Source organism: Lissotriton vulgaris, chromosome 1_1 (assembly GCF_964263255.1).
Source record: "Lissotriton vulgaris chromosome 1_1, aLisVul1.2, whole genome shotgun sequence".
Lineage (NCBI taxonomy): Eukaryota > Metazoa > Chordata > Amphibia > Caudata > Salamandridae > Lissotriton > Lissotriton vulgaris.
In genome coordinates, this window is record NC_141685.1 from 716,143,890 (window position 1) to 716,166,120 (window position 22,231).

The following is a 22,231-nucleotide window of genomic DNA, read 5'->3' on the forward strand; positions in this document are numbered from 1 at the left end:
GCTCCTCGAGACAGATGATGTGGTGGAAGAGGAGAAAGAACCTCTCTGACCTTTTATCTTCCATGGAACAGGATGGGTCAGTTGAAGGTGTTCATCTCTCCCTTACACTGACTCCAGAACAGGAACTATTGTTACCTGCTGGGGCAGTCTAACTCTTTATCCTCACTGAACCTTGAGTTGCATAGTAAGAGGAAATCAATGGGTTGGAATGCTATCCATAGTGATTTAGGCTATGTGTACCAATCCTTCCATCACCTTTTGTGTGTAAGGACTAGGCCTGGGCGGTAAATTCTGTTCTGCTCGCGGATTTTTTTGCTTGTTCGCGCTTTAAAAAAGTGTGTTTGGGAGATATTTCCTCCTGAGCACCCAAACAGCATTCGCGAACAGGAAAAAAGCATCGCGAATAAGTGGAATAATCGATTCTGCGTGTTGGCGGAACTTTTTACAGTTTTGCTGAGCTTTGCATAGCGCAACTACGCAAATTCTGCCTACCTCAAAGTCGAACAGTTCTTTGAGGTAAGCCTGGCCCTCAAGGTGAAAAATAGGGCCCTCTGTTCTCTACAACTAAGCCAACCTGATTTTGAATTCCATATGTCTTCTTTTCTCTCCTTACCTCTGCACCGTCTCCATGTTTTTCTATTTCGGAGATGATCGACCAACGCAGGGTGGGTAAAGAGAGAGTCAAAGGTTCACACATAGTGACAATTCAACCCTGTGTTTCCTTTGCAGTTCTCCTCATCCTATCCTCTCACTTAATCCTCTCTTCATCCTATCCTCTCACTATATGTCCCTCCACAGAGGAGGAAACCCAGGAGCCAAAGAAGTAAAGGGGAGAGTGATAACATAGGAGAACAGTGGTTCTGGGACCACAGGAGATACATAGTAAAACTCCATTAATATCCCTATACAGTGATACCTGCGCTGAGGGAGAGTACTTTGCTTAGAGCTACTGCAGCACCTTAATCCACCTTATTAAATAGTTTCTCTGCTTTCCTAGCAAGATCAGTTAACCAGGACATTGTGATGGTCTCCAAGGAATCCCAATAGAAAACTGTGGCAGGCATTCAGGGAATTGTCTGGGTGGAGAATGGTTCTGCCTGCCCTATTCTCCCACTCCGGCATAACTTTAGGCCCCATAACTGCCAAACCATCACTCCTCCATCAACAGTAGCAGGGACATGGACAGAGGTAGAGCGTCTATTGTTTCTGATCTCAAATAGTCAAGAGAACCATTGCTTAATTTGTTTTTTTTCTTTTTTTTCTTAGCGGCCTGCCTCTGGTGCTATAAAATACCAATTACTCAGGTTCCCGAGCACCAGGGCTATCTCATGGTGATTTAATCTCATGCCTCTTTCCCCCACCACCCCAAACTCCCCATCTCTTTAAATCACTCTTACAGGTTCTTTTTTATCTCTATTTTATTCCCTTTCCTATATGTTTCCTTCTTCCTCATTTTTCTGCCGCTATTCCCCTTTCTCTTGGTATATTTGATGAAACTAATAAGTCAAAGTCCTCAAAAATGAGTACTAGTGCCCACCTCCTGCAAACACTGGCACAAATTAAGCAAAGAAAAATCAGAAAACTCTGTATTTTAACCATGAACATTAAACTCCCACCTATACAATACACCTTTGATCTTCTCTTGTTTCATTTTTCCAATAAAAACACACATTTCTCTACAAACTTTTATTTAGAAACAATAGTTACATTAACAGCAACTCATTTTGAAAATTGTCTAGTATTTTAGAAATCAAAGATATCTATATATTGTCAGGACAACATTATCAGTAATACTGCAGCAAATTGCCCTGATCTGGGCTTTCTAGGAATAGCTCAATATGTCCATAGTGTCCAGAATGAAAAAAGTGGAATGCCATCTGTTAAAACCTTGTTGTGGATGATTGTGCATCAAAGTTGTGTTTCATCTCTTGTGTCTGGTCCAGCAGTGTTGCAAAGACTATTTTTTCGGCTAGTTGCAGTGTTGGGAACATAGGCTAGAGGATCCGCTCGAATCAAATAGCTGTCAAAAACAATAGAGAGGCAATTATTGAAATAAGGAGGAAATATCATTCTCCTCTAAGGACTCCATTTTTACATATTTCCCAATATCTATTGTTGCTCTTATCTTTCATTGTCCGCTTCTTTGTCCTAATTAAAACGAGATTTGTAATGCAGCTGGTATAGATTTCAGACTAGGTAACTGACGAACATTCTTGACCTTCGAAAATACATTTTTGCCCTTTCTTCTTCTGATCTCTTGATGACCTAATGTGTCCTGTGCGTGGCATGTGAGCTCTATCTAGTTCTCTAGCGAATATATGAATACATGATTACATAAGTAAATTACATCCCTCTCTCCTTCTTAAAATCTCCCTCTCTTACAGCCTCAGCTCTCTCGTGTCTTCTTACAATAGATTATACACTATGGAATATTGAGGCTAAGAATATCATGATACAGTAATAACTCGGGCAGAATATCGAGTGGCAACATATAAAAAGGCAAGTGCATATAGAGGAAGCATATATTTACTATTCTTAACTCCACATCTATACACCTTGAAGATATATGTTTTGTCCAAGTACATATATGTGGCGTTAGGTATTGGAAACCTGTACTTACTTTCCTTTTGATAGTTTGTCCTTAGTTATTGTATTCATGATATTTGGTACCATCAAGAGTCCTACTTTGATATTCTTTGAGCACACCGTTCCAAGTTCATTCTCTGCTTTACTCATTTTCACTGTCACTCAAATGGACTTGCCTTCCCCTTTCTCATGTGTATTACTTCTATACTACCTCTATCTTATTCTTCCATCACACTCATATCAGTTCATTATTTGCTCTCATGCCCTCTACCTATTCCAACTTACCTTCCTCTCTAGCTCACTCCCTTCTGTCTTATATTCACTCTTAATTTCAAATCCTCTTATATTGCCTCACTCTCATATATTCCCAATGTCATATCTCCCCTCTCCCTCATAGTCTACATATTGAATAACACCCTATATATTCTACTCTATAACGTACAGTAATTCCACTCATCTCATATTTAATCATATTATCTAACCATTTATTTCACTCTTCATATTCTCCCTTCTCCAGTTTTCCCTATATACTTTTTAAATATTCTCAGCTCCTCTCATATTCCCCCTTCTTTCACATTCTCCCAGTTTCTCTTAATCCCCCACTTTGAATATCTGGGAAGCCTACTTAAATATTGCAAATTGGGGGTCTGATTTAGAGTCTTGCAGATGGGTACTTCATCACAAACGTGATAGTTAACCCGCCCACATTATTACCAGTGTATTTGGATATAATGACCTTCTAATAAGACGGAAGGGATGTCTATCATGTTTGTGATTGACTAGCGATACACCAAGCTGTAAATTAGGCCCTAGAATGGGGAAAGTGTAGTTCTTTTATAATATAGTGAGATCTCATCCTATTTATATAATGATTTACTCCAGTTTGCCCGCATTTGTATCACAGTTTGCATGCTGCATTTCCCCCAACGTCTTCACCCCATAATCAGTTAAACGCGTGAACATGTGTTTAGATAACAATTCGTGACTACATACTGGTAAATGAGTAATCGCCCAAATACTTATTAGTTATATCCTTAACTTACACAACATCATTTAGTTCCAATCTTGTGTCTGGAGAAGGATTTATTAGGATATACGACAATGTGTTTTGATGATCATTCATTTCATCTGAAAGATAAATACAAATATAGTGAAATAGCACATGCAGAAAGAAGCTGTGGGACTTTGCATATTTGTACACACATAATGTGAACAACAAGTCAAATACAGATGTGCAGTAATGGTAGAAGTTCAATAAGAGTCAAGAACAACCCTCTATGCCACATTGGATTCTTTGCTAAACACATAAATTAACTATTCAATATTCAAGAATCAATTCAGCATCCACCTATCCTGATTACCTTAAACTGCACCTTTACATACCTTTTTTACTGTACTTTTTTTTATAATATGGTGCCATCATAAACAATAAAGCTGAAGCCTGAGTGATTTGCAAAAGTCACCAAAAACTTGAGATGGCAATAACCTTATTGTATGTTACTCCTAACGCCTTAACATATGTTTATTTTAGAGCATGAGCTCTGAAAGGGTGTTTTGTTTAATCGGTGAAATGTTTATTGATACAGCAAGTGAAGGAGTGGACTATACTGTTACTATGTGTGAAAGAACGGTGAGAAAAATACTTCATTTTGTAGTTAAGAATGTTGAAATTTAAGAAAAAAACATTCTATTCTTTGTAAGAAAACACATTCTATCTTTAGCAGTTAGAGATTGCTGACACTATACTGTTCAAAGTGCAAGTAACATGCGACACTGAATGGAATTACAATGTTCAGATTTTGTTTGCCTTTCATGATTTGAATATTGATTAAACAATGGACAACAGTAAAGCTGTACAGTGTACTTTGGGAAGTCATAGTAATGACGAAAAGCCAAATTACTCAGGGACCCATGAAATATTTTCCATATTTCACTGGCGCAACTGAAATATGGACTTTACACCGCTGCAGGTTGTGCACTTGAACATGCAATACATACAAACATATATGCTTCTCCTGCATTGTTCTTCTAACACTAGTCCCTGATTACAATTTGCATGCTCCAGTTTTTCTTCAGCTGTGATGAAAAGATTACCACATCAACCATGTGGCAATCGTGATATGTATGATACATAACTAGTAACTGTGCAATATGATCCTAGATTGCCATCAGGAGGTTCTGGTAACATCCTAATCCAAGAGGCCGAAGGCCAAGTGGTTTGTAAATGTCAATAGAACCACAGATGAATGAATGAATGAATGATTTTATTTATAGAGCACACCAGCTACTCAACAGAGTCTTGCTTCCCAATATCCAGACCGAAGTGCCTGTCTCCTAACAAATTATGGAGGCGCAAATAGACATTCTTTGAGAACCTTCATAAGTGCCTTCTCATTCTTGATGCAAAATAGCTTTAGTAGGATGAGATCCCATTCTCTGATTGCAAGCACCAAGAAGGAACGACCACCCAACGGTAGAACCTAGTATAGGCAAGAAAGATTTGAGCGCACTGCCTGCTTGGTAGTGAGCAACCCTGTCAGAAAGATATTTCATACGCAACTTAGAAAGCAACATGGATCAAAAAAAGGGCCTTTAATAATATCAATTTCTTTACTGCCATCAAGTGCAGATCTTTAAGTGAGACACTGAGACCTGTTTCAGAATATCCAAGATATGTCAGGTGACGGTGCTTTGGACAGTTTGTAATTGGCTGTTCAGTTTGTCGAGTAGGCCAAGATAGAGAACATAGGCATAGTCGAGCCTTAAGGTAATCAAGACATTTTGTGTGTCGCTGAAGGAAGAAGGTCTAAGCATTTATTGAGAGATTGAAGAAGAGCGACACAAGCCACTACAGAAAGAACGTGCTGCCAAAAGGGCAGCATGTCGTCAAACATGATGCTCCGATTTCTTGCCGCCACAGCAGGCGATATGGGCGTTGGAGTTAGGTAGCCTATCAGGGGAAAAGTACTTGAAACAATTTTCTTTGGATTGTCCGAAAAGAAGGATTTCAGTTTTCTGCAAATAGCATTGGCGATGGAGTTCATTCATCTAGTCAACAATTTTACAGGACAGAATCAAAGGTAAGAATCAGTAGTTTGTCTTCCACTTAAGAGATTACCGGAAAGCCACAATACTCAACCAGCGAGGCTAACGGTGCAAAACGTTAAACAATGTAGAGCTTATCGAAGACTTGTGTGGCACTCTATAAGTAGTGCTATTTGCTGGTTGAGGAGAAAGGTAAAAAGCACACCACCTGTACTCTGTCTTCTAAAACAGACTTGGATCAGTTCAAAGCAGCATGTCCTCTACCCAAATATTTTAAACTCTGCAGATGGATGGAGTGTGACACTCTATTGAACACTGCTTGCAATTCCCAAAGGATCAGGACAATGTTCTTACATTGGTTTAGCAAGATCTTGAGAACATCCACCACTTTCGGTAAAACTGACTTGGTCCTGTGTTGGGGTCTGAAACTAGACTGGGCAGGGTGTAGCAGATTGTTATTTCCAGGTATATAGAGAGTTGTGTATTAATTAGTGTTTCTAGAATATAGTCACTGCCGGCAGCAATAAATAGGTTTGAAATTAGACAAAACAGATTGCAATATAGGAACATATAAAACACAAAGTTTCAACGCTTCGTCCATCATCTCCTTGTGTTTGCTTTGTTTGCCTTAAGTTGGCAGGGTATGCCCTGATGTGCGTCCCTTGCTCACTTTGCCACTGGATTCAAGCTAGCTTGGCTGATGAGGGGTGTTAACTCTTAACCGGTCCCAGGATGCTTGTTTCCGATCCAGAGAAGACCTGGCTTGGCAGTTCAGGCTGGACTGTTCCCATGAGGCACAGGGTCAAGGCGGATTTGTATATGGCTGGGTCTAAACTGGGGTGGTGAAGTGAGCTAAAGAAAACTGTTGGATTCAAACCAGATCTGTGACTGGGGGTGAGTGTATGAAAAGTTTCAGTGCTCAGTCCATCATCTTGTGTTTGCTATGTTTTCCCTAAGTTGGCAAGGACTGCCCAGACGTGGGTCCCTTCGCATTTTGCCAATATATTCATGCTAGCCTGGCTGATGAGGGGTGTTACCCTGAAACTGGTCCCAGGAAGCTTGTTTCCGGTCCAGGTAAGACCTGGCTGTGCAGTTCGGGCTTGACTGTTCCCATGAGGCACAGGGTTAAGACTGATTTGCATATGGCTGCGTCTGAACTGGGGTGGCAAAGTGAGCTAAAGAACTATGATAGATTCAACCCAAATCTGTGACTGGGGGTAAGTGTCTGAAAAGACCTCCAAAGTCTCTTTCCGAAAGCTCTTCCATGACAGCGAGACTACTATGAAATCGCCGTGGTGGCATCGTAATCCCTACAGCGGTGCATGTTCAGGCATTGGCTTCATTGAAGGGATTATTGTCCATATGCCACCCCAGTGGGCTCCTTGAGCTTATTGGAGGTGACAGACTTTCCCCTGCCTGCTGCACTCCTACCGCTGGTATTATAATAAAAGTTGCCCTGACGGACAGACACTGACGGCTTGTTGGTGGCTGTCCGCCCCACACCCTAATGAGGCCCATAGTCAGGAACCTAGGAGAGCTTAAGCAGAGGTCTCTAAACTGTGGTCCCTTGATGGTGCATGTCATATTTGAATACAATTTGCAAGTGTTTAATATAATTTTTAAATATAATTGTCTATAACATACTTTTTCAACTCCTTTATAACTAATGATATATTTTTATTTTATTTTATGTTAATCTTTATTTATTGGCATGGCAGTAAGACAACAATCCCTTCAATGAAGGTGGTGCCTTTTCCCACAGCTTTTTCATGGTAGTCTCACTGCCATGGAAAGGCTTTCGGACTTTGGAGGGCCCCCGTCCCCCAGGGAGGCACAAGTGGTGCCCCCAAGCATTCATGCAACATGTGCCAGGTCCCGCTTTGTGTCTGGCAAAAGATGCATGGATGTTTGCAAACATGCCTTTCTCTATTGCGGCTTGTACTGTAGACCTTTTCCAAGCGGCAGCGCAAGCCGCAATAGAAAACTGCGGGGCATATTCACAAGCCCTATAGCCACAGAAATGTCACTTTTAGTTATGTTCCTACGGCGTTATGGGCTTTGCCTTATTTACGAGGCGGAGTTAAGTCACTTAACCTGGCTTAACGCCGCCTTGTATATAAGGCACCCTTTGATGCTATACTTAGAGTGAAAGGGCTGAGCAGTGGGTGTTGCAGTGGGCATTCCACCACAACATGCATTTATTTTGACGCTGCCCCTTATTTACAGGGCGGTGTAAATAGAAGGAATCGCCAAAATTAAGACCAAGGAAAACCTGGTCTTAACATGGCAAAACAATGAGAAATGCTTAATTTCTCCTTGGGTTTGCTGTTTTTATGTGTGTTGCATTGTGCCACATACACAGAAACATCAAAACGCCATAAATTATTGTTTATGTGCGGAAAGGTATACCTTCCTGCACAAAAACAATCATTAAAACAATGACAATTTGCAACTTCTATGTGTGCTGCACAGTGCAGCACACATAGAATTTACACATCGCCATTCTGGACTGTTTATGTGGAGGAAGGGGCACCCTCCTGCACATGAAAATTTCATTTTCACGTTGCAATTTCATTTTCTAAATATGTATATTTATTAAATAATTTTAAAAATATTTGATACTTTCTAATATTTGTTGTAATGCAATTTAATGTTCATATTTAGTTAGATTTGACTTTTTGAAAATGTATTTAGAATTTGTAATAACACTTTACCTACCATTGCTCAGGATAGTTTTGAATAGTAAATATAACTTCTCTAAATGTCAACATTTTTCCAAAGTTTTTTTAGATCATAGTAATAATGTTATCTATTTATATTGCCTTTTTGCTTTTGTTTGAATAGAGTATCAATGATCTATTTGTATGTATTTTCTATTAGTTTTTTGTGCGTAATATATATTTTTTAATTTTGTAATTATGTGTTTTATTTTTATCATACATTTTTTATATTTAATTTCAAATGATAATTTAGTGCTAATGTTATTTTATCATTGTAAACTCTCTGATTGAGGAGTAGTATTTTTATTGATGCATTTTCTAATAATTCAATCATTTTTTCATATATGTTTATTTTTTATAATTTAAGATGTGTTTTAGTTAGTTTTAATTTATATTAGTATTTTTACTTTATTTTAAATGGTTAAATAATCCATGTATTTGTATACATATATTTGTCATATTTTAACTTCATTTTGCAGTCCTATATTTCATTTAAATTGTGTATATTTTTTAAAAGCTAATATATTTTAAGTCATTTTAATTCTATATACTTTCCTGTGTAACAACAATATTTTGGCCCACTATAATTTTTTTGTCAATATTTTTCTGCTTTACCTAGTAAGTAGGTAAAGTAGATATTTATGCCCTTAATATTTCTTGGCAATATTTTGCATCGCGATATTTGTGTTGACGATAATATGTTATAGAAGTGTGTAAATTGAAGAACCGGTTCAGCTAGTTTGACAGTACCTAACACAGATATGTTCTGAAAAATATTTACTGCATTATAGATTTTATGGTACAATGCAGTGGCACGATTTCTATTTGGGATCATTTTGCAGAATTCTATTTGTGTTTTGTAAAGAAAGTGCAAACTACTCTACATTTAAATACTTTTTTACAATACTTTAATTGTCCTACCAGTCTAGTGTGTACATGATCTGTCAGTGCTGGAATGTTTTCCACTTTGGCAACAGTTGGCTTTTTTTTGCCAAACATCAAATGGCATGAAACTCGATCATGATTTATAATGTAAACCGGAAATTCAAGCGTATATTACTGTCAAGTTACTTTAATGACAGTGTCTGATCACTGGGTACTTGATTGTACCATGGCTGCCTTGCAGATAAGTGAGTGAAAGGATTTTTATTTTATAGATGTTTTTCAAATCACAAAAGAAAAATTTTATGTTTTCAGTGGACTGCTCCCTTTCTTGCGCAGTGGCACTTGGTAGCTGCTGCCCCGAGCTCCCTGCTGCTGGTCCTTCTGACCCTCTGGTCAGTGGTTTGAGGCCCTCCTCCACCTGCAGGCACATGCTTGCACCTCATCCCTGGTGGCCTAGTGATAGAGAGTCAATGCTCTGCTACTGGGCTGTCCTCTGTCTCTCTTTTTCTGCTGTTTTCTGCCTTTTTGATTCCTTTTCTATCACTTTTGCCTTTTTTCCACCTTTCACTTTTTGCCGCTCTTGCCCCTACTGCTGCGATCCCCATGATTCCTGTGGACACTTTCCCGCTCCTGTGTTTCCTGCCTCCCAGCTGTGCAGCCCCCGCACACTACTTAATAACGGCCACTAACCTTTCAGTACCCTGCTCCATATCTTGCGCACTTCCGCCTGGTAGCTGTTGCCCCCAAGCTCCCTGCTGCTGATCCTTCTGACCCTCTGGTCAGTGGTTCAAGGCCCTCCTCTACCCTCAGGCACCAACCTGTGCCTAATCCCTGGTTGTCTAGTGTTAGAGCATCACTGCTCTGCTGCTGAGCTTACCTTAGTCTCCTATTTTTCTGCTTTTTTTCTGCCTTTTCAATTCCTTTTTTGTCCCTTTTGCACTTTTGCCTTTTTTTAATATTTTCTCTTTGCCACCCTTGGCCCTGCCTCTGCGATCCACCGCGGGCCTGGTCACTCCAGTGACACTTTCCAGCTTCCTGCTTCTCCCACCTTCCAGCTGTCCAGCCCCCCACACATTATTTAAAGGTGGCCACTGTGCCAAAGGCAAGCCCCTCTGTGGCTGCACCACCCAGAGCGCCACAAACCCTGGTTCGACGCTAGCACCCTCCTCGCCCTCAACACAGAAAGCCATGCTGCCTGCCACCTCGCATCACTGTTAGGACACCGAGGGACATTTCTCCTGCTGAAACTGCAGCTAAACCTTCGCCAATCCCTGCACTCTGGCTTTTCTTGCCACCCAGCCGACCCACAACGCACCCGACTGGCTTTGCTGCGTCCTCCTCAAATCGTGCTACCTCCACAAACGTGCCGCAGAAATCTGGGACTTACTCTACTCCGTCTCTCCCGATATCGCCTTCCTCATGGAAACCTGGACTAAACCCAGCTCTGCCTTGGAACATCCGTAAGATCCGCACCAATGGACCAGGAGCAGGAATCACCATCGTCCACAAGAACACCCTCCGCATGACCACTCACTCGAACGACCCAATGACAACCATGGAACACCTCCACTTCCAGATCAAGACAAACCTCAACATCACTCTCGTCTACAGGCCTTTCAGTCCCTGTTGGCCCTTCACCAACACCATCATATATTTCACCGCATCCCCAGGCTCTCGCACCCACTGATTGCATCCTACTCAGCGACCTCAACTTTCACCTGGACAACCCCAGTGACCAGAACAGTGCATAACTTCTGGTGAGCCTCGCCAACATCAGACTCAAGCAGCTGGTCACCCCTCCGACCAATTTGGTGGGACACATGCTCAAACTTGTTTTCTCTGCCAGTGGAAATATCATTTACAGTCACACCACCAAACTCCTCTAGACCAACCACCACTGCGTGTACTTTGCCTTCACCACACCCACTGTACACCACTGCCCTCACTGCTCCCACCCCCTGTTGTAGCTGGAATATGGTCACTGAAGAACATCTGACCGCCTTTCTCAGCATTAACATACCGCCAATATCAACCAACGCTAACACCTCAGCACATAACCTCCACAGATGGATCTCCAACTACACAGACACTCTGGCACCCCTCAAGAAGGCACCCAGCAAGCAACACTCTAAGAAAGCCAGCTGGTTAACCACCGTCCTCCATGAGTCTAGACTAACCAGTAGATGACTCAAGAAGAAATGGTGGAACAAGAAAACCCTGGGAACCCATGCAACCTTCAAAACCGTCGTTGCCACACACCACCTCCTCCTCAAAACCACTAAGAAAACGCCTCTTCAAGACACAATCAACTTCAATGCATGCAACAGCAAAGATCGCAGACATACCAAACTCCTAAGACCTCTGCAACAAACTTAGCACCTTCTTCCACCACAAAATCAGGAAGTTCTAGGACAATTTTGACACCCAAGACCCTCCTTCCACACCCAACACCACCACACCAAACCACGCTGCTCCCCTACAGATCCTGTTCAACTGGACCCCGCTCACCACAGAGGACACGCTCAAGACCATGAAAAGCATCCACTCCGAAGCCCCTATGGACCGGAGCCTTGTCCGTACCACATATTCCATAAAGCTTCCAACTCCATTGCCACTAAGCTTCACCACACCATGAACTCCATCGAAACCGGCACCTTCCTCGATAACTGGAAACACGCCAAGATCAACCCCCTGCTGAAGAAGCCAACCACCGACCCGACTGACCTCAAGAACATCATCTGCTCCCACTTCAACCAGGGCAAAACCACAGCCCTCATCCTTCTAGACCCCTCGGCTGCCTTTGATACAGTCACTCACCGCACCCTATCACAAGAATTCACAAGACTTCACAACATCCGCGTCCACAACAAGGCCCTGGACTGGATCCATTCCTTTCTCAGCGGTCGAACACAGAGAGTCAGACTACCTCCGTTCCTCTCAGATCCAAGAGAGATCAGCTGCGGAGTGTCTCAAGGCTCCTCCCTGAGCCCCACCCTCTTCAATGCCTGCATTGCCCCCCTCGCAGCCATCGTCAGGAACCACAGATTCAACATCACCTCCTACACCGACAACACCCAGCTGATCCTTTCCCTCACCAATGAACCCACAGCTGCCAGAATCAGCTTCCACTGCGGGATGAAGGCCGTTGCCACCTAGTTGAAAGACAGTTGCCTCAAACTCAACTAGGACAAGACTGAAGTACTTATTTTGGAAATCACTATCTCACCTTGAGACAACTCCAGGTGGGCCGCAGCATTGGGAACCCATCCACAGCCCCAGGGACCATGCACGAAACCTCAGCATCATACTGGACTCCTTGCTCATGATGAACTGCCAGATCAATGCCATATCCTCATCATGCTTCCACATGCTCCTGCTTTGAAAAACATTTATATGAAGCCCTCCTGAATCCAGAAAAACAGTCACCCATGCACACATCAGCAGCAGACTCGACTACGGCAATGTACTCTATGCTGTGCCACCCAGATAATCCTCAGGAAACTACAGAACGTTCAAAATGCTGCAGTCACTTCACTGAACACCTTTGAGAACTCCACTGGCAGTAGTCAACAAAAGATTCACTTCCAAGCTCCTCACGCATGCCTACAAATCACTCCATGATGTAGGGCCTGCATATCTGAATCACTGCCTCTCATTCCATGTACCCGCCAGAGACCTCTGCTCCATCCAACAGGCCCTAGCCACAGTCCCCCGGATCCAAAAACTAGAGCTAGAGGAATATCCTTCTCCCACCTTGCCGCCAAGACCTGAAACATCCTTCCTCTCCACCTCAGGCAATCCCCGTAGCTGACCCAATTCAGGAAGGGTCTCAAGTCCTGGCTCTTCGACTGAAACCCAGTACCCAGATTATTCAGCAGCCCTCCCCAATGCAGCGCCTTGAGACCCTCACCGGTAAGTAGCAGCGCTTAATAAACCCGATTGATTGACTGAGTGTGTAATTGATTGATTGATGGATGTGAGAAACTGGTGCAAACCACCTTTCTGACAGTTTTTCGCAGCGCTGGGACTATTTTTGTAAGGGAACAGCACTGCTGTTCTATGTTTCTGCTTACACGAGTCTAGACTGTTCCATGATGACAGGAATTTAGAACTGTAAGAAATCCATGTGAAAAGGATAAAATCTAGGATTTGGTGAGATGTATCCTTTAAGACATTAGGGCCTATATTTATTAATTCCACCACACAGTCCTCTATTTTGAACTGCGCCTGCTTTGCATTCTTTTGCTCCAAGCGAATGTGCATGCAATGTAATTCACCCCCTTTGCTTTCACGTGTTATGTGGAAATGTGATGTGTTTAACTTAATTTACAAAGTGGCTGACAATAGATGCATTTTCTAGTAATGAGGTGATCTTTGAAAAAGGAGAAATATTTCAGAAGGAAGCAGCCATTGCTGAGAAATACAGGTTTTGAAACCACTGGTCAGTATTAAATACATTTCTCTTTTCAGTAGTATATTATGGTATATATACATATGTAAAACATTCAATGTTACTAATTACTATTTTTAAATGTGGAACAGGCCATAACGCACATGAGGGGAAGCCTTGAGTAGGTCATCTTACCCCTCACCTCCGTAGTCGTAAAAAAGCTAACATATGACTTGATGTGCATGTGCCTAGATGATTAATACTGTTAGAACTGGGGGTCTCTAGTTGGCAGAGGTAGGTACCACTGTCCAAATAGGGACCCTTGCTTCTAGTCAGGGTAAGGAGGATACACTCTTTAGATAACCCCTGCTCACCCCCTTGGTAGCTTGGCACGAGCAGTCAGGCTTATCAAATGCAATGTGTAAAGTATTTGTACCAACACTCACAGTAACACAGTGAACACCACAAACAGACTCCACACAGTTTAGAAAAATAAAGGTATTTAATCTAAACTACACAAGACCAAAACGACAAAAATCCAACATACACAGTTAAGAATATGGTTTCAAAAGTGTTCTTAAGGTTGGGTTAAAATAATCCACATTTGCGTCACGTTTTAGCCAACAGTACCTTTAGATGAAACAAAATTTCCAAGTGAAAGCTGTAGCGTTGAAAAGCAAGCGATGCGTCACTCCTTAGACCCAGGGGAGGTGATGCGACAACCCTGCTCCATGTAACGGGTGTGTTACGGTGACTCCGGTCTATACGGGGAGGGATGCGATACCTTGTGTGGATTCCGGTGCACAGGTGTCGGTGGAAGCGGCTCGCAAAAGGTACGATGCGACAATCTTCAGGGCGGCGACGATCTCCGGTCCGGTGATGATGCGTGGCTCAGTGGTGATCTTCTCCTCTCGCGGCTCCTCGATGTGATGGCTCTGCGACGACTCTCGCAGCGACGTTATGCAGTCCTCAAGCAAGCGGTGCGATTATCTCACCCAGTGACGACAAACTCTGTGACGATACTCGCAGCGATGGTAATCTTCCTGCACCGGACTGGTGCATCCCAAAAACAAAGGATGCGATGACTCTGGCAGCGGCAACAGGCTCTGCGGCGATCTCGGCCTTCATAGCGGCGGGAATTTCCTTGCACTGACGGTGATGCGCTCCGCAAGCGAGCAATGTGATAAAACTTGCAGAAAGTCTTTAAAATCTTGGTTTCCAGCTTCCCAACACAGGTACAACTTCCAGAGGAGCCGCAACTGGCCCAAGCACTCTAGGAAGGACAGAACTCTCTCAGTAGAGTTCCGGGAAGCTGGAGGTGAAGTCCTTTTGTTCCTAGGACTTCTTAACAGGGAGCCAGCTCTTCTCAGGCCCTTGGAGATTCCTTCAAGCAAGGGGACACAGCACAAAGCAAAGTCCTTCCCCTCTCCTTGGCAGTAAAGCAACTGCAGGTCAGTCCAGCAAAGCAACAGCAGGACAGTCTTCCTTCTTCAGTCTTCCAGCTTTCTCCTTGGCATAGGTTCCTTCTTGATTCCAGGATGATCTATTTTTCTGTAGTCTGGGGTCCTATACTTATAACCCTAAAAGTCTTTGTTCCCTTTGTGCAGGAGGGCTCTGAGCCCAGTCCAAACCAGTTCTGGAGTACTCTGTTTACATGACTCCTTCTTTCCTTTCACAGTGCAGAGCAGAAACATCAGACGCCCCACAGGAGGTGGAGCCAGCATTGTGGAGGGAAAGCTCAGCCCTGGAGCACTTTGTTGACATGATTCCTTATCTCCTTTCACAGTGCAGGGCAGGGACATCAGACGCATCACAGGGGCTGGAGCCAGCACTGTGGGGGGCAGGTACAGCCCTATTCAGGTCCCAAGTGCAACTCCTCCCTCCCATCTAGATGCAGATCTCTCTATGCACTACTGGGCAGACTCATTCTGTCTCCTGGAATCCCCCAGCCCTGTCACTCACAAACCAGACAGTCAATTCACAAACAGGCCAAGGCACACAGAAAGGTCATACAAGAAAGCAGACACTTTCTAAAAGTGCTCTTTTCAAACACAGGATTTAAAAAACATCCTTCCTAAAAGATGTGTTATTAAATTCCGAGTTTAGGGATACCAGACTTTTATGTCCTATCTTGCTCCTATGGGAAGGTATGCAGGTAACCATTGTAGCCAGCATTCCCCATGACAGCCTAAGGGCAAGATAGCCTTACAATAGTGAAAAACAAAAATGGATGTAATTCACTACCAGAGCATGTCACCTGCACTAGCACATGCTCGACCTTTCACATACACTGCACCCTGCTCAAGGGGGTACCTTGGGACTTCCATAGGGGTGACCAATGTGTACAGAAAGGGAAGGGTTAGGCCTGTTCAGTGGGGACCCTGGCAAGGTTGACATGGCAGTTCACAGACTGCACACAGGCACTGCGGTGGCAGGCCTGAGACACCATTTTAGGGCTACTCATGTGGGTGGTACAATCAGTGCTTCAGGCCCACTAGTAGCATTTGTATCACCAGCCCTGGCACACTCAGTGCACTTTACTAGGGACTTCTTGGTGATACAAATATGCCAATCATGGATAACCAATCACAATATCAATTTACACAGAGAGCATATGCACTTTAGCACTGATCAGCAGTGGTAAAGTGCCCAGAGTCCTATTGCCAACAACCACAGGTCTGGAAAAACAAGGGAGGAAGAAGCAAAACGTTTGGGGATAACCCTGAAAAAAGGGCCATTTCCAACAAATACTAAGGTTTTATTTTTTATTTTTTAGCTATTTATGAACATGGGGCATGATTTACAAACTTGTTAGCAGTCACAGGCCCTCTCATCCACTGAATCAGACGATTTGCAACCATTAAAAAGCTATTTTGGTTTTTTTCTAATTCCATTTACTGATTTGAAAAAGTGTTTCAGCATCAGTAAATGGGGTTATAAATAGATTATAAATCCTTTTTTTGACTCCTTTTCCTTTGGAAGGGGTCCTCTCTGGATCCCTCTTTTCCAAAGTTGAAAAACGTTTGATGGAGAGTAGGCTGTGTTCTATAGGACCACTGCCAACTCTTACAGATTTACTTTTGTTTAAAAGAATATTTTGCAGACTCATTTCCTTTAATAGCTGCATATTTTAGTTTTATTTTTTATTTAAACACTATCGCAGCCATGTTAGTCTGCTGACCCTTGCAGGACACCATCCCTGTGATTGTAGCTATTGTCAGGGGTCACAAATTGTGATCTGCCTCCCAAATACTAATTAGGCACGTTGTCCTGCGACTCCCCCATGATTCAGTATTTTGTGAACTGACTACTTGTACGTAGGTCGGGTCGCAAAATTACACAGTTCGGAAAATAAGATTACATTTGAAAAAAGCCCAATTTGTGAACACTTTTGTCTAATGTAATCTTGGTACATCAGACCCATGATAACTTAAAAAGACTGAGGGCAGAATCTCATCACTTAGGGTCACAGTGTAAAACAGTGATGATATGGCACATGATCTAGGTACAGAAAATCCATAAGATGCAGTTATACTATGGAAGGAACATGGGATTTGATCTGTGTCCTGAAGTGATAAAGACCTGAGCCTTTAATTGTACACTTGCTCAGAATAGTATGTTTTATGGTGCCGATGTATATCCATAGGGACATAGACAACTTTTTGGGAATTTGGGAGTAAGGTCATCAATTAGCTCTGGTACCCAAACAACACCAACAGCAAACCAACATAACTCCAGTACAACAGACAATTATCACAGCAGCATATTACTATAACATAACTCTAAAACAGCACAACATCACACAATGCAATGTCACAGAAAAACACAATTGAACAGTACCTCACCACAAAGATTTGTCGTAACAATACTACCTAACAGCATAGCTAAACAACACACCACAACAGAACACCCCAAACACAACAGCACAACATTAGGGGTGGGATAACAGTTGTAATTTTGTCTAGCGTAATTTCTCGTAATCAGCACCATTACATGTAATTATTTAAACATTTGTGAAGAGTAATCTAGCATTTAAATGTTATTTTCTTAATGCAAAATGCATCCTAGTCTCCAAACTGGGACCATGGACACATTTTGCAATACGAAAATAGCACTAAATGCTACAAGATACAAACAGCAGTAGCTAGTAGCCATTTTCTTGCTCTTAGTTCGGTGTTCCTGCGCTCCTGAGGTGGAATTTGTTTACCAGATTACTTTTAACTAGTCATGCTGATGCAATTTCTGTAATTTTGCACCACAACAATAATACGTAGTTACCAAAATGACTTTGATTACTCTGGCGTAATTAAAATTTCACTCAGGCGTATAGAACAAAGCAGTACAAGAGCATAACAGTACAGCAAAATAACAACAAAACAAAAAAAGCACACAACAGATCTGAGCAAGATCACACCCCAACACAATTACACTAAATGCAAGCATCAAAATGGAACAAACAGCAGGACACAGCACAATATCACATAACATCACAAGAGCACAGCAATACCATACAATAATACTACTTAACAACAACCAAAAACCAGAACAGATAGCAACACAACAAAGCTATAAAGTAGAAAAACAAAAACACATTATAAAAGATACAGCACAACAAAATATCTAAATCAAACAACAACACTGCAACAAGACAGCAGATATAGGTGCTAAAAAGCAACAAATGGAAACTAAATACCCAAAGATAATAAACAAATGTGTAGTATGGTTTAGGGACTACCTTTGCGTGCATGTTATGTTAGCATGGCTTATTAGAAGTTTAAACGCCATTTTACCTTTAGCTGCTTTTGCACACAACACTACATAGTTGTTTTTGTACATTAGCCTTCACGACGGTCTGCACATGAGAATATTTTTTTTTCCGATATCTCTAGAAATACATTGTGCCCCTAGTCTGAACAGTGAGTGCTGAGCCGTCAAGGTTATCATAACATATGAGCTGTTTATCGGCGTGTCCGTGTAACGCATTCTAGACACAACATTTTGGCAGCTGTGAGCTGGGTAAGATTCTGGTACCTTTATCACTGTACACTTGCCATGATTTCAGACACTTGGAAGATTCCATTTCCAGGGATGCAGAGAGCCTTGCTGATCCAGATGTAATTTACTCTTACTGAGCGGAAAGGTAATGGGATCCCCCAAACCAAGCCCTAGAGACCTTCTTTAGTTTATTAGAAATAGTTCCTATATAGAGAGGGTGTTAAAACTAGGCGCTATATGATCTGTTTGCACCATCATTGTAATATGATATCTCTTTTTGTATTTTATGGAGTTGTAACCATGCTGACCATATTCTTTTTTATCATATGTCGGCTTACGTTGGCTAAGATACTGCACATGAGATCACGTTGTTAAAATAAACATTTTAACCTTACCGTGTCTCCTATTTACTTCTGTTGTGGACTGGTATGAGAGTATAACAAAAGAGTGTTCTCACTTCCCACCATTCCTGAGATGGTCCTAAGTCGCATGTTGTAGGTTGTCAGGGGAATCAGCAACAGAAACAGGGGTCCCGTCCTGCTTCTCCTACACCTGCCTCTACTGATCGTACATATGAGTTGCGCGACCGCAGTACTATTAAGTCCCCTGATAGATTTCAGGTACCTGAACAATGTTCTCCTCGCTTTTTGCAGGAAACATCGGTAACAACCACTGGTGGAGGAGGTGGTGGCAGAGGACAAGGTGCCCAACAGAGCCGAGAGCAGCCATGCAAGGCTGACGGAAAAGGCAAGCAGGACGAGACACTGCGTCAAAGGCCCCCGTTTCAAGAGAAGTACGTTGCTGCAGTAACAGAGAGATATGCCACAGATAGTGAGAATGCAGCTTCGGAATCTGACATGGGCGCTGACGCTGCTGGACAGCGCGGTGGAGATTACCATCATTCGAGAGGAGTTGCGTCCACTACTGAAGGTGACAGCGACTGACACTTTCATTGTAGTTGAGACGGCTGATACGAGAGTGGCTCCCCTTGCAGGACTTTAAGAAATTGTCCTCATAAGTGAAGGTGACATAGAACATACCATAAAAGGGGTATTTTGGGAAAATCTGACTACTACCTATGATATTTTGTTGGCGGAGGTCAACGGGCCCTCTCCCTTTGTCTTAGCTGCTCCGCAAGGGGAGGAGGTGATCCTCCCCGCTTTTGCGCACACAGTGCGAAGGAGCAGGCTCTGCAGTTTGCAGAAGATTGGGCTAGGGCGCTTGCGCCGGCGTTGTACCGTACTCATTGTGGAGACAAACTTTCCCCTCAACATGAGATTCCTTTGCGGTCAAGGCCACAGCCTCCCACCCAGTACCCCATGCGGCGAGAAGCGAAAGCTTCCGTTGCTGAAATCCTTGAACAATTGGAATATCAAGGTGTAATGGAATCGTCTGTGTCTCCGATGAATAACCCACTTTTTTTGTGACCAAGCCAGATGGCTCTTACCATTTGGTATTGGAATACCGCCACTTAAATTCACATTGACGTCACAGTTCTGCTCTTGTGGATAGTCTTGTGCGCAAAAGGTTCAAAACCACAATTGACATATCCAATGTTTTTTTTTGCCCACAATCTGTTCCCTTTTAGTAGTCAATGGACAGCTTTTACCAGTATGGCAAACAGTGCAAATTCCTCCATTTGGCTATGGGCTACAAGAATAGTCCAGGCGTATTTGCCACCCGCATTGTCTCTCTCCCGGAGAGACTCGAAGCAGATGCATGTTTGTATGTGCATGACATTTATCCTACAGACGACGAATTATGGCCGCATCTGTGCCATGTTGACCGCATAGTTTGCAGTTTTGCGGACATATGCTATAAATGTAACTTTGTTAAATCACACATTGCAGAGTACACAGTGTTGTTCCTGGGCTACAAATTCAACAATGAAGGACGAGGTTTAGCTCTTCACTTCATGTAGAAATGCACACTTTTGCAATCTCCCCAACACTGAAAAAGTTACAAACTTTACTGAGCTTTTTGAATTTCGAACGTACCTACATTCCAGAATATGCCCAGTGTGTCAAGCCGTTTTACACGTTGATACAACCTACTTTTTCCAAATCGTGCTGGCTGCCAGAACATTCAGCCATCTTGCAATCTTTGCAGGCTGATCTTCTAGAATTTTAATTCTTGTCGACTTGTGATAACCACACCAACCTGGTGATAAGAATTGATCCAGGGGCGGTGGGTTTCATGTACCTCACTTTTAATGAGGGTAACAGAGTCCCTATCGCTTACAAGTCACAATTGTACTCTTCGGCTGAGTTGCGGTTTTCCACTGTGGAAAAAGTCTTGACAGCAGTGCAAATGGCGGTTCTTAAGGTACGTGCACTGTCACGGGGAAAGCGCATTTTGGTTGTTACTCCATATCCTGCCTTGGAGGCAGTGACGAAAGCCAGTGTACCAAATTCCAAAGCTTTGCACCCTCAGTGGATACAATGGGCCACATCCTTGACATCCCCGGATTCCACGCTATTTTTTGATTCCTTACTGCTGACTCAAGAGTACTTGCAGTATGAATTTGTTCATCCTGCTCCTCTGACTATGCGCCCACTTGAGGATTTCTGTTGTATCATTTACACTGACGTAGGAGCGCAAGCGGCTACGGGTTCAAAGCAGGCATATTCTTTGGCCTGCGCAATTGTGGTTGGTACTATAGTGAATGGTGAATTCAAGTCCGATGTCTTGCATACACAGACATTAGGGGACTGTACCGCCCAATTGGCATTGCTCCATGCTTTGATGCTTGCATTAGAGTACGTCGACCCCAGTTTGACTACTCTTATTGTGAGTGACTCTTACTACTGCATTCAGTCATACAATGACAATCTACCCTTTTGGACTCAAAATAATTATCGTGACTCCAAGGGGCGCACAATAAAACATAAAATGATCTGGGTTTGAGTGGCTGAGCTTAAAGATCGGTTTCCACTTGTCTTTGTAATTCATACTCTGGGTCACCAGCGTGTTGGAGTTTGCGCTGTTGGCAACTGTCTCGCGGACGAGGCTGCGAAGACAGCAGTTGTAACATATGCAGTAGCAGCGGTCACACGTTCCAAAAGTAAGATTGATGATGACATCTTGGCAGCTATTGCTGCAACAGAGAAGGGAGGTATTTACCCTAGGGGTTTCCCTTCTAAGCACTCTTATCATTTAAATCCTGATAAAGATCATTATGTGGGAATTAACAATGTTGGTGATATGTTGATTCCCAACACAGACCGCAGACAGATTTTGATTACAGCAGCCCACGCTGGGATGGCTTCATCGCATGCCGGCGTGTCAGCTACTGTATCTCTTCTCCAGCAACGATATTGGTGGCGGGGTTTGTACAAACAAACACATGAATATGTCCTTCAATGTGGCATTTGTTAGCAAATTAAACCTTCTGCTGCACGCCCACCCCAAACTGAGTATAACATATCTAATAGTCCATTTGCGTGTTTTTATTTAGATCAATGCGGTCCTTTCTCCTCTGATACTGCGTATAAAAACATCTTAGTAGCAGTTGCCTCTTGCACACTCTTTGACTGGGTGTGGCCTCAAAGGAGTGCTGATTCTAGAACTGTCGTAAGGGATTTGCGTGCATTTGTGGGAATTTTTGCGT

At 42.8% G+C, this 22,231-nt stretch overlaps 1 protein-coding gene across 1 annotated transcript in view; it reads right to left on the minus strand.

The window, feature by feature from the left end:
* Positions 1 to 1,671: 1,671 nt before the first annotated feature.
* Positions 1,672 to 22,231, minus strand: part of LOC147747702 (potassium channel subfamily T member 2) — a 1,549,272-nt gene continuing 1,528,712 nt past the window's right edge. Inside the window, exons 28-29 of the mRNA XM_086926024.1 lie at positions 3,630 to 3,714; positions 1,672 to 2,020 (exon numbers count right to left, since the gene is read on the minus strand). Coding sequence (XP_086782150.1) covers positions 1,909 to 2,020; positions 3,630 to 3,714 — 197 coding nt within the window. The 3' untranslated portion in view covers positions 1,672 to 1,908. The remainder of the gene's footprint in view (positions 2,021 to 3,629; positions 3,715 to 22,231) is intronic.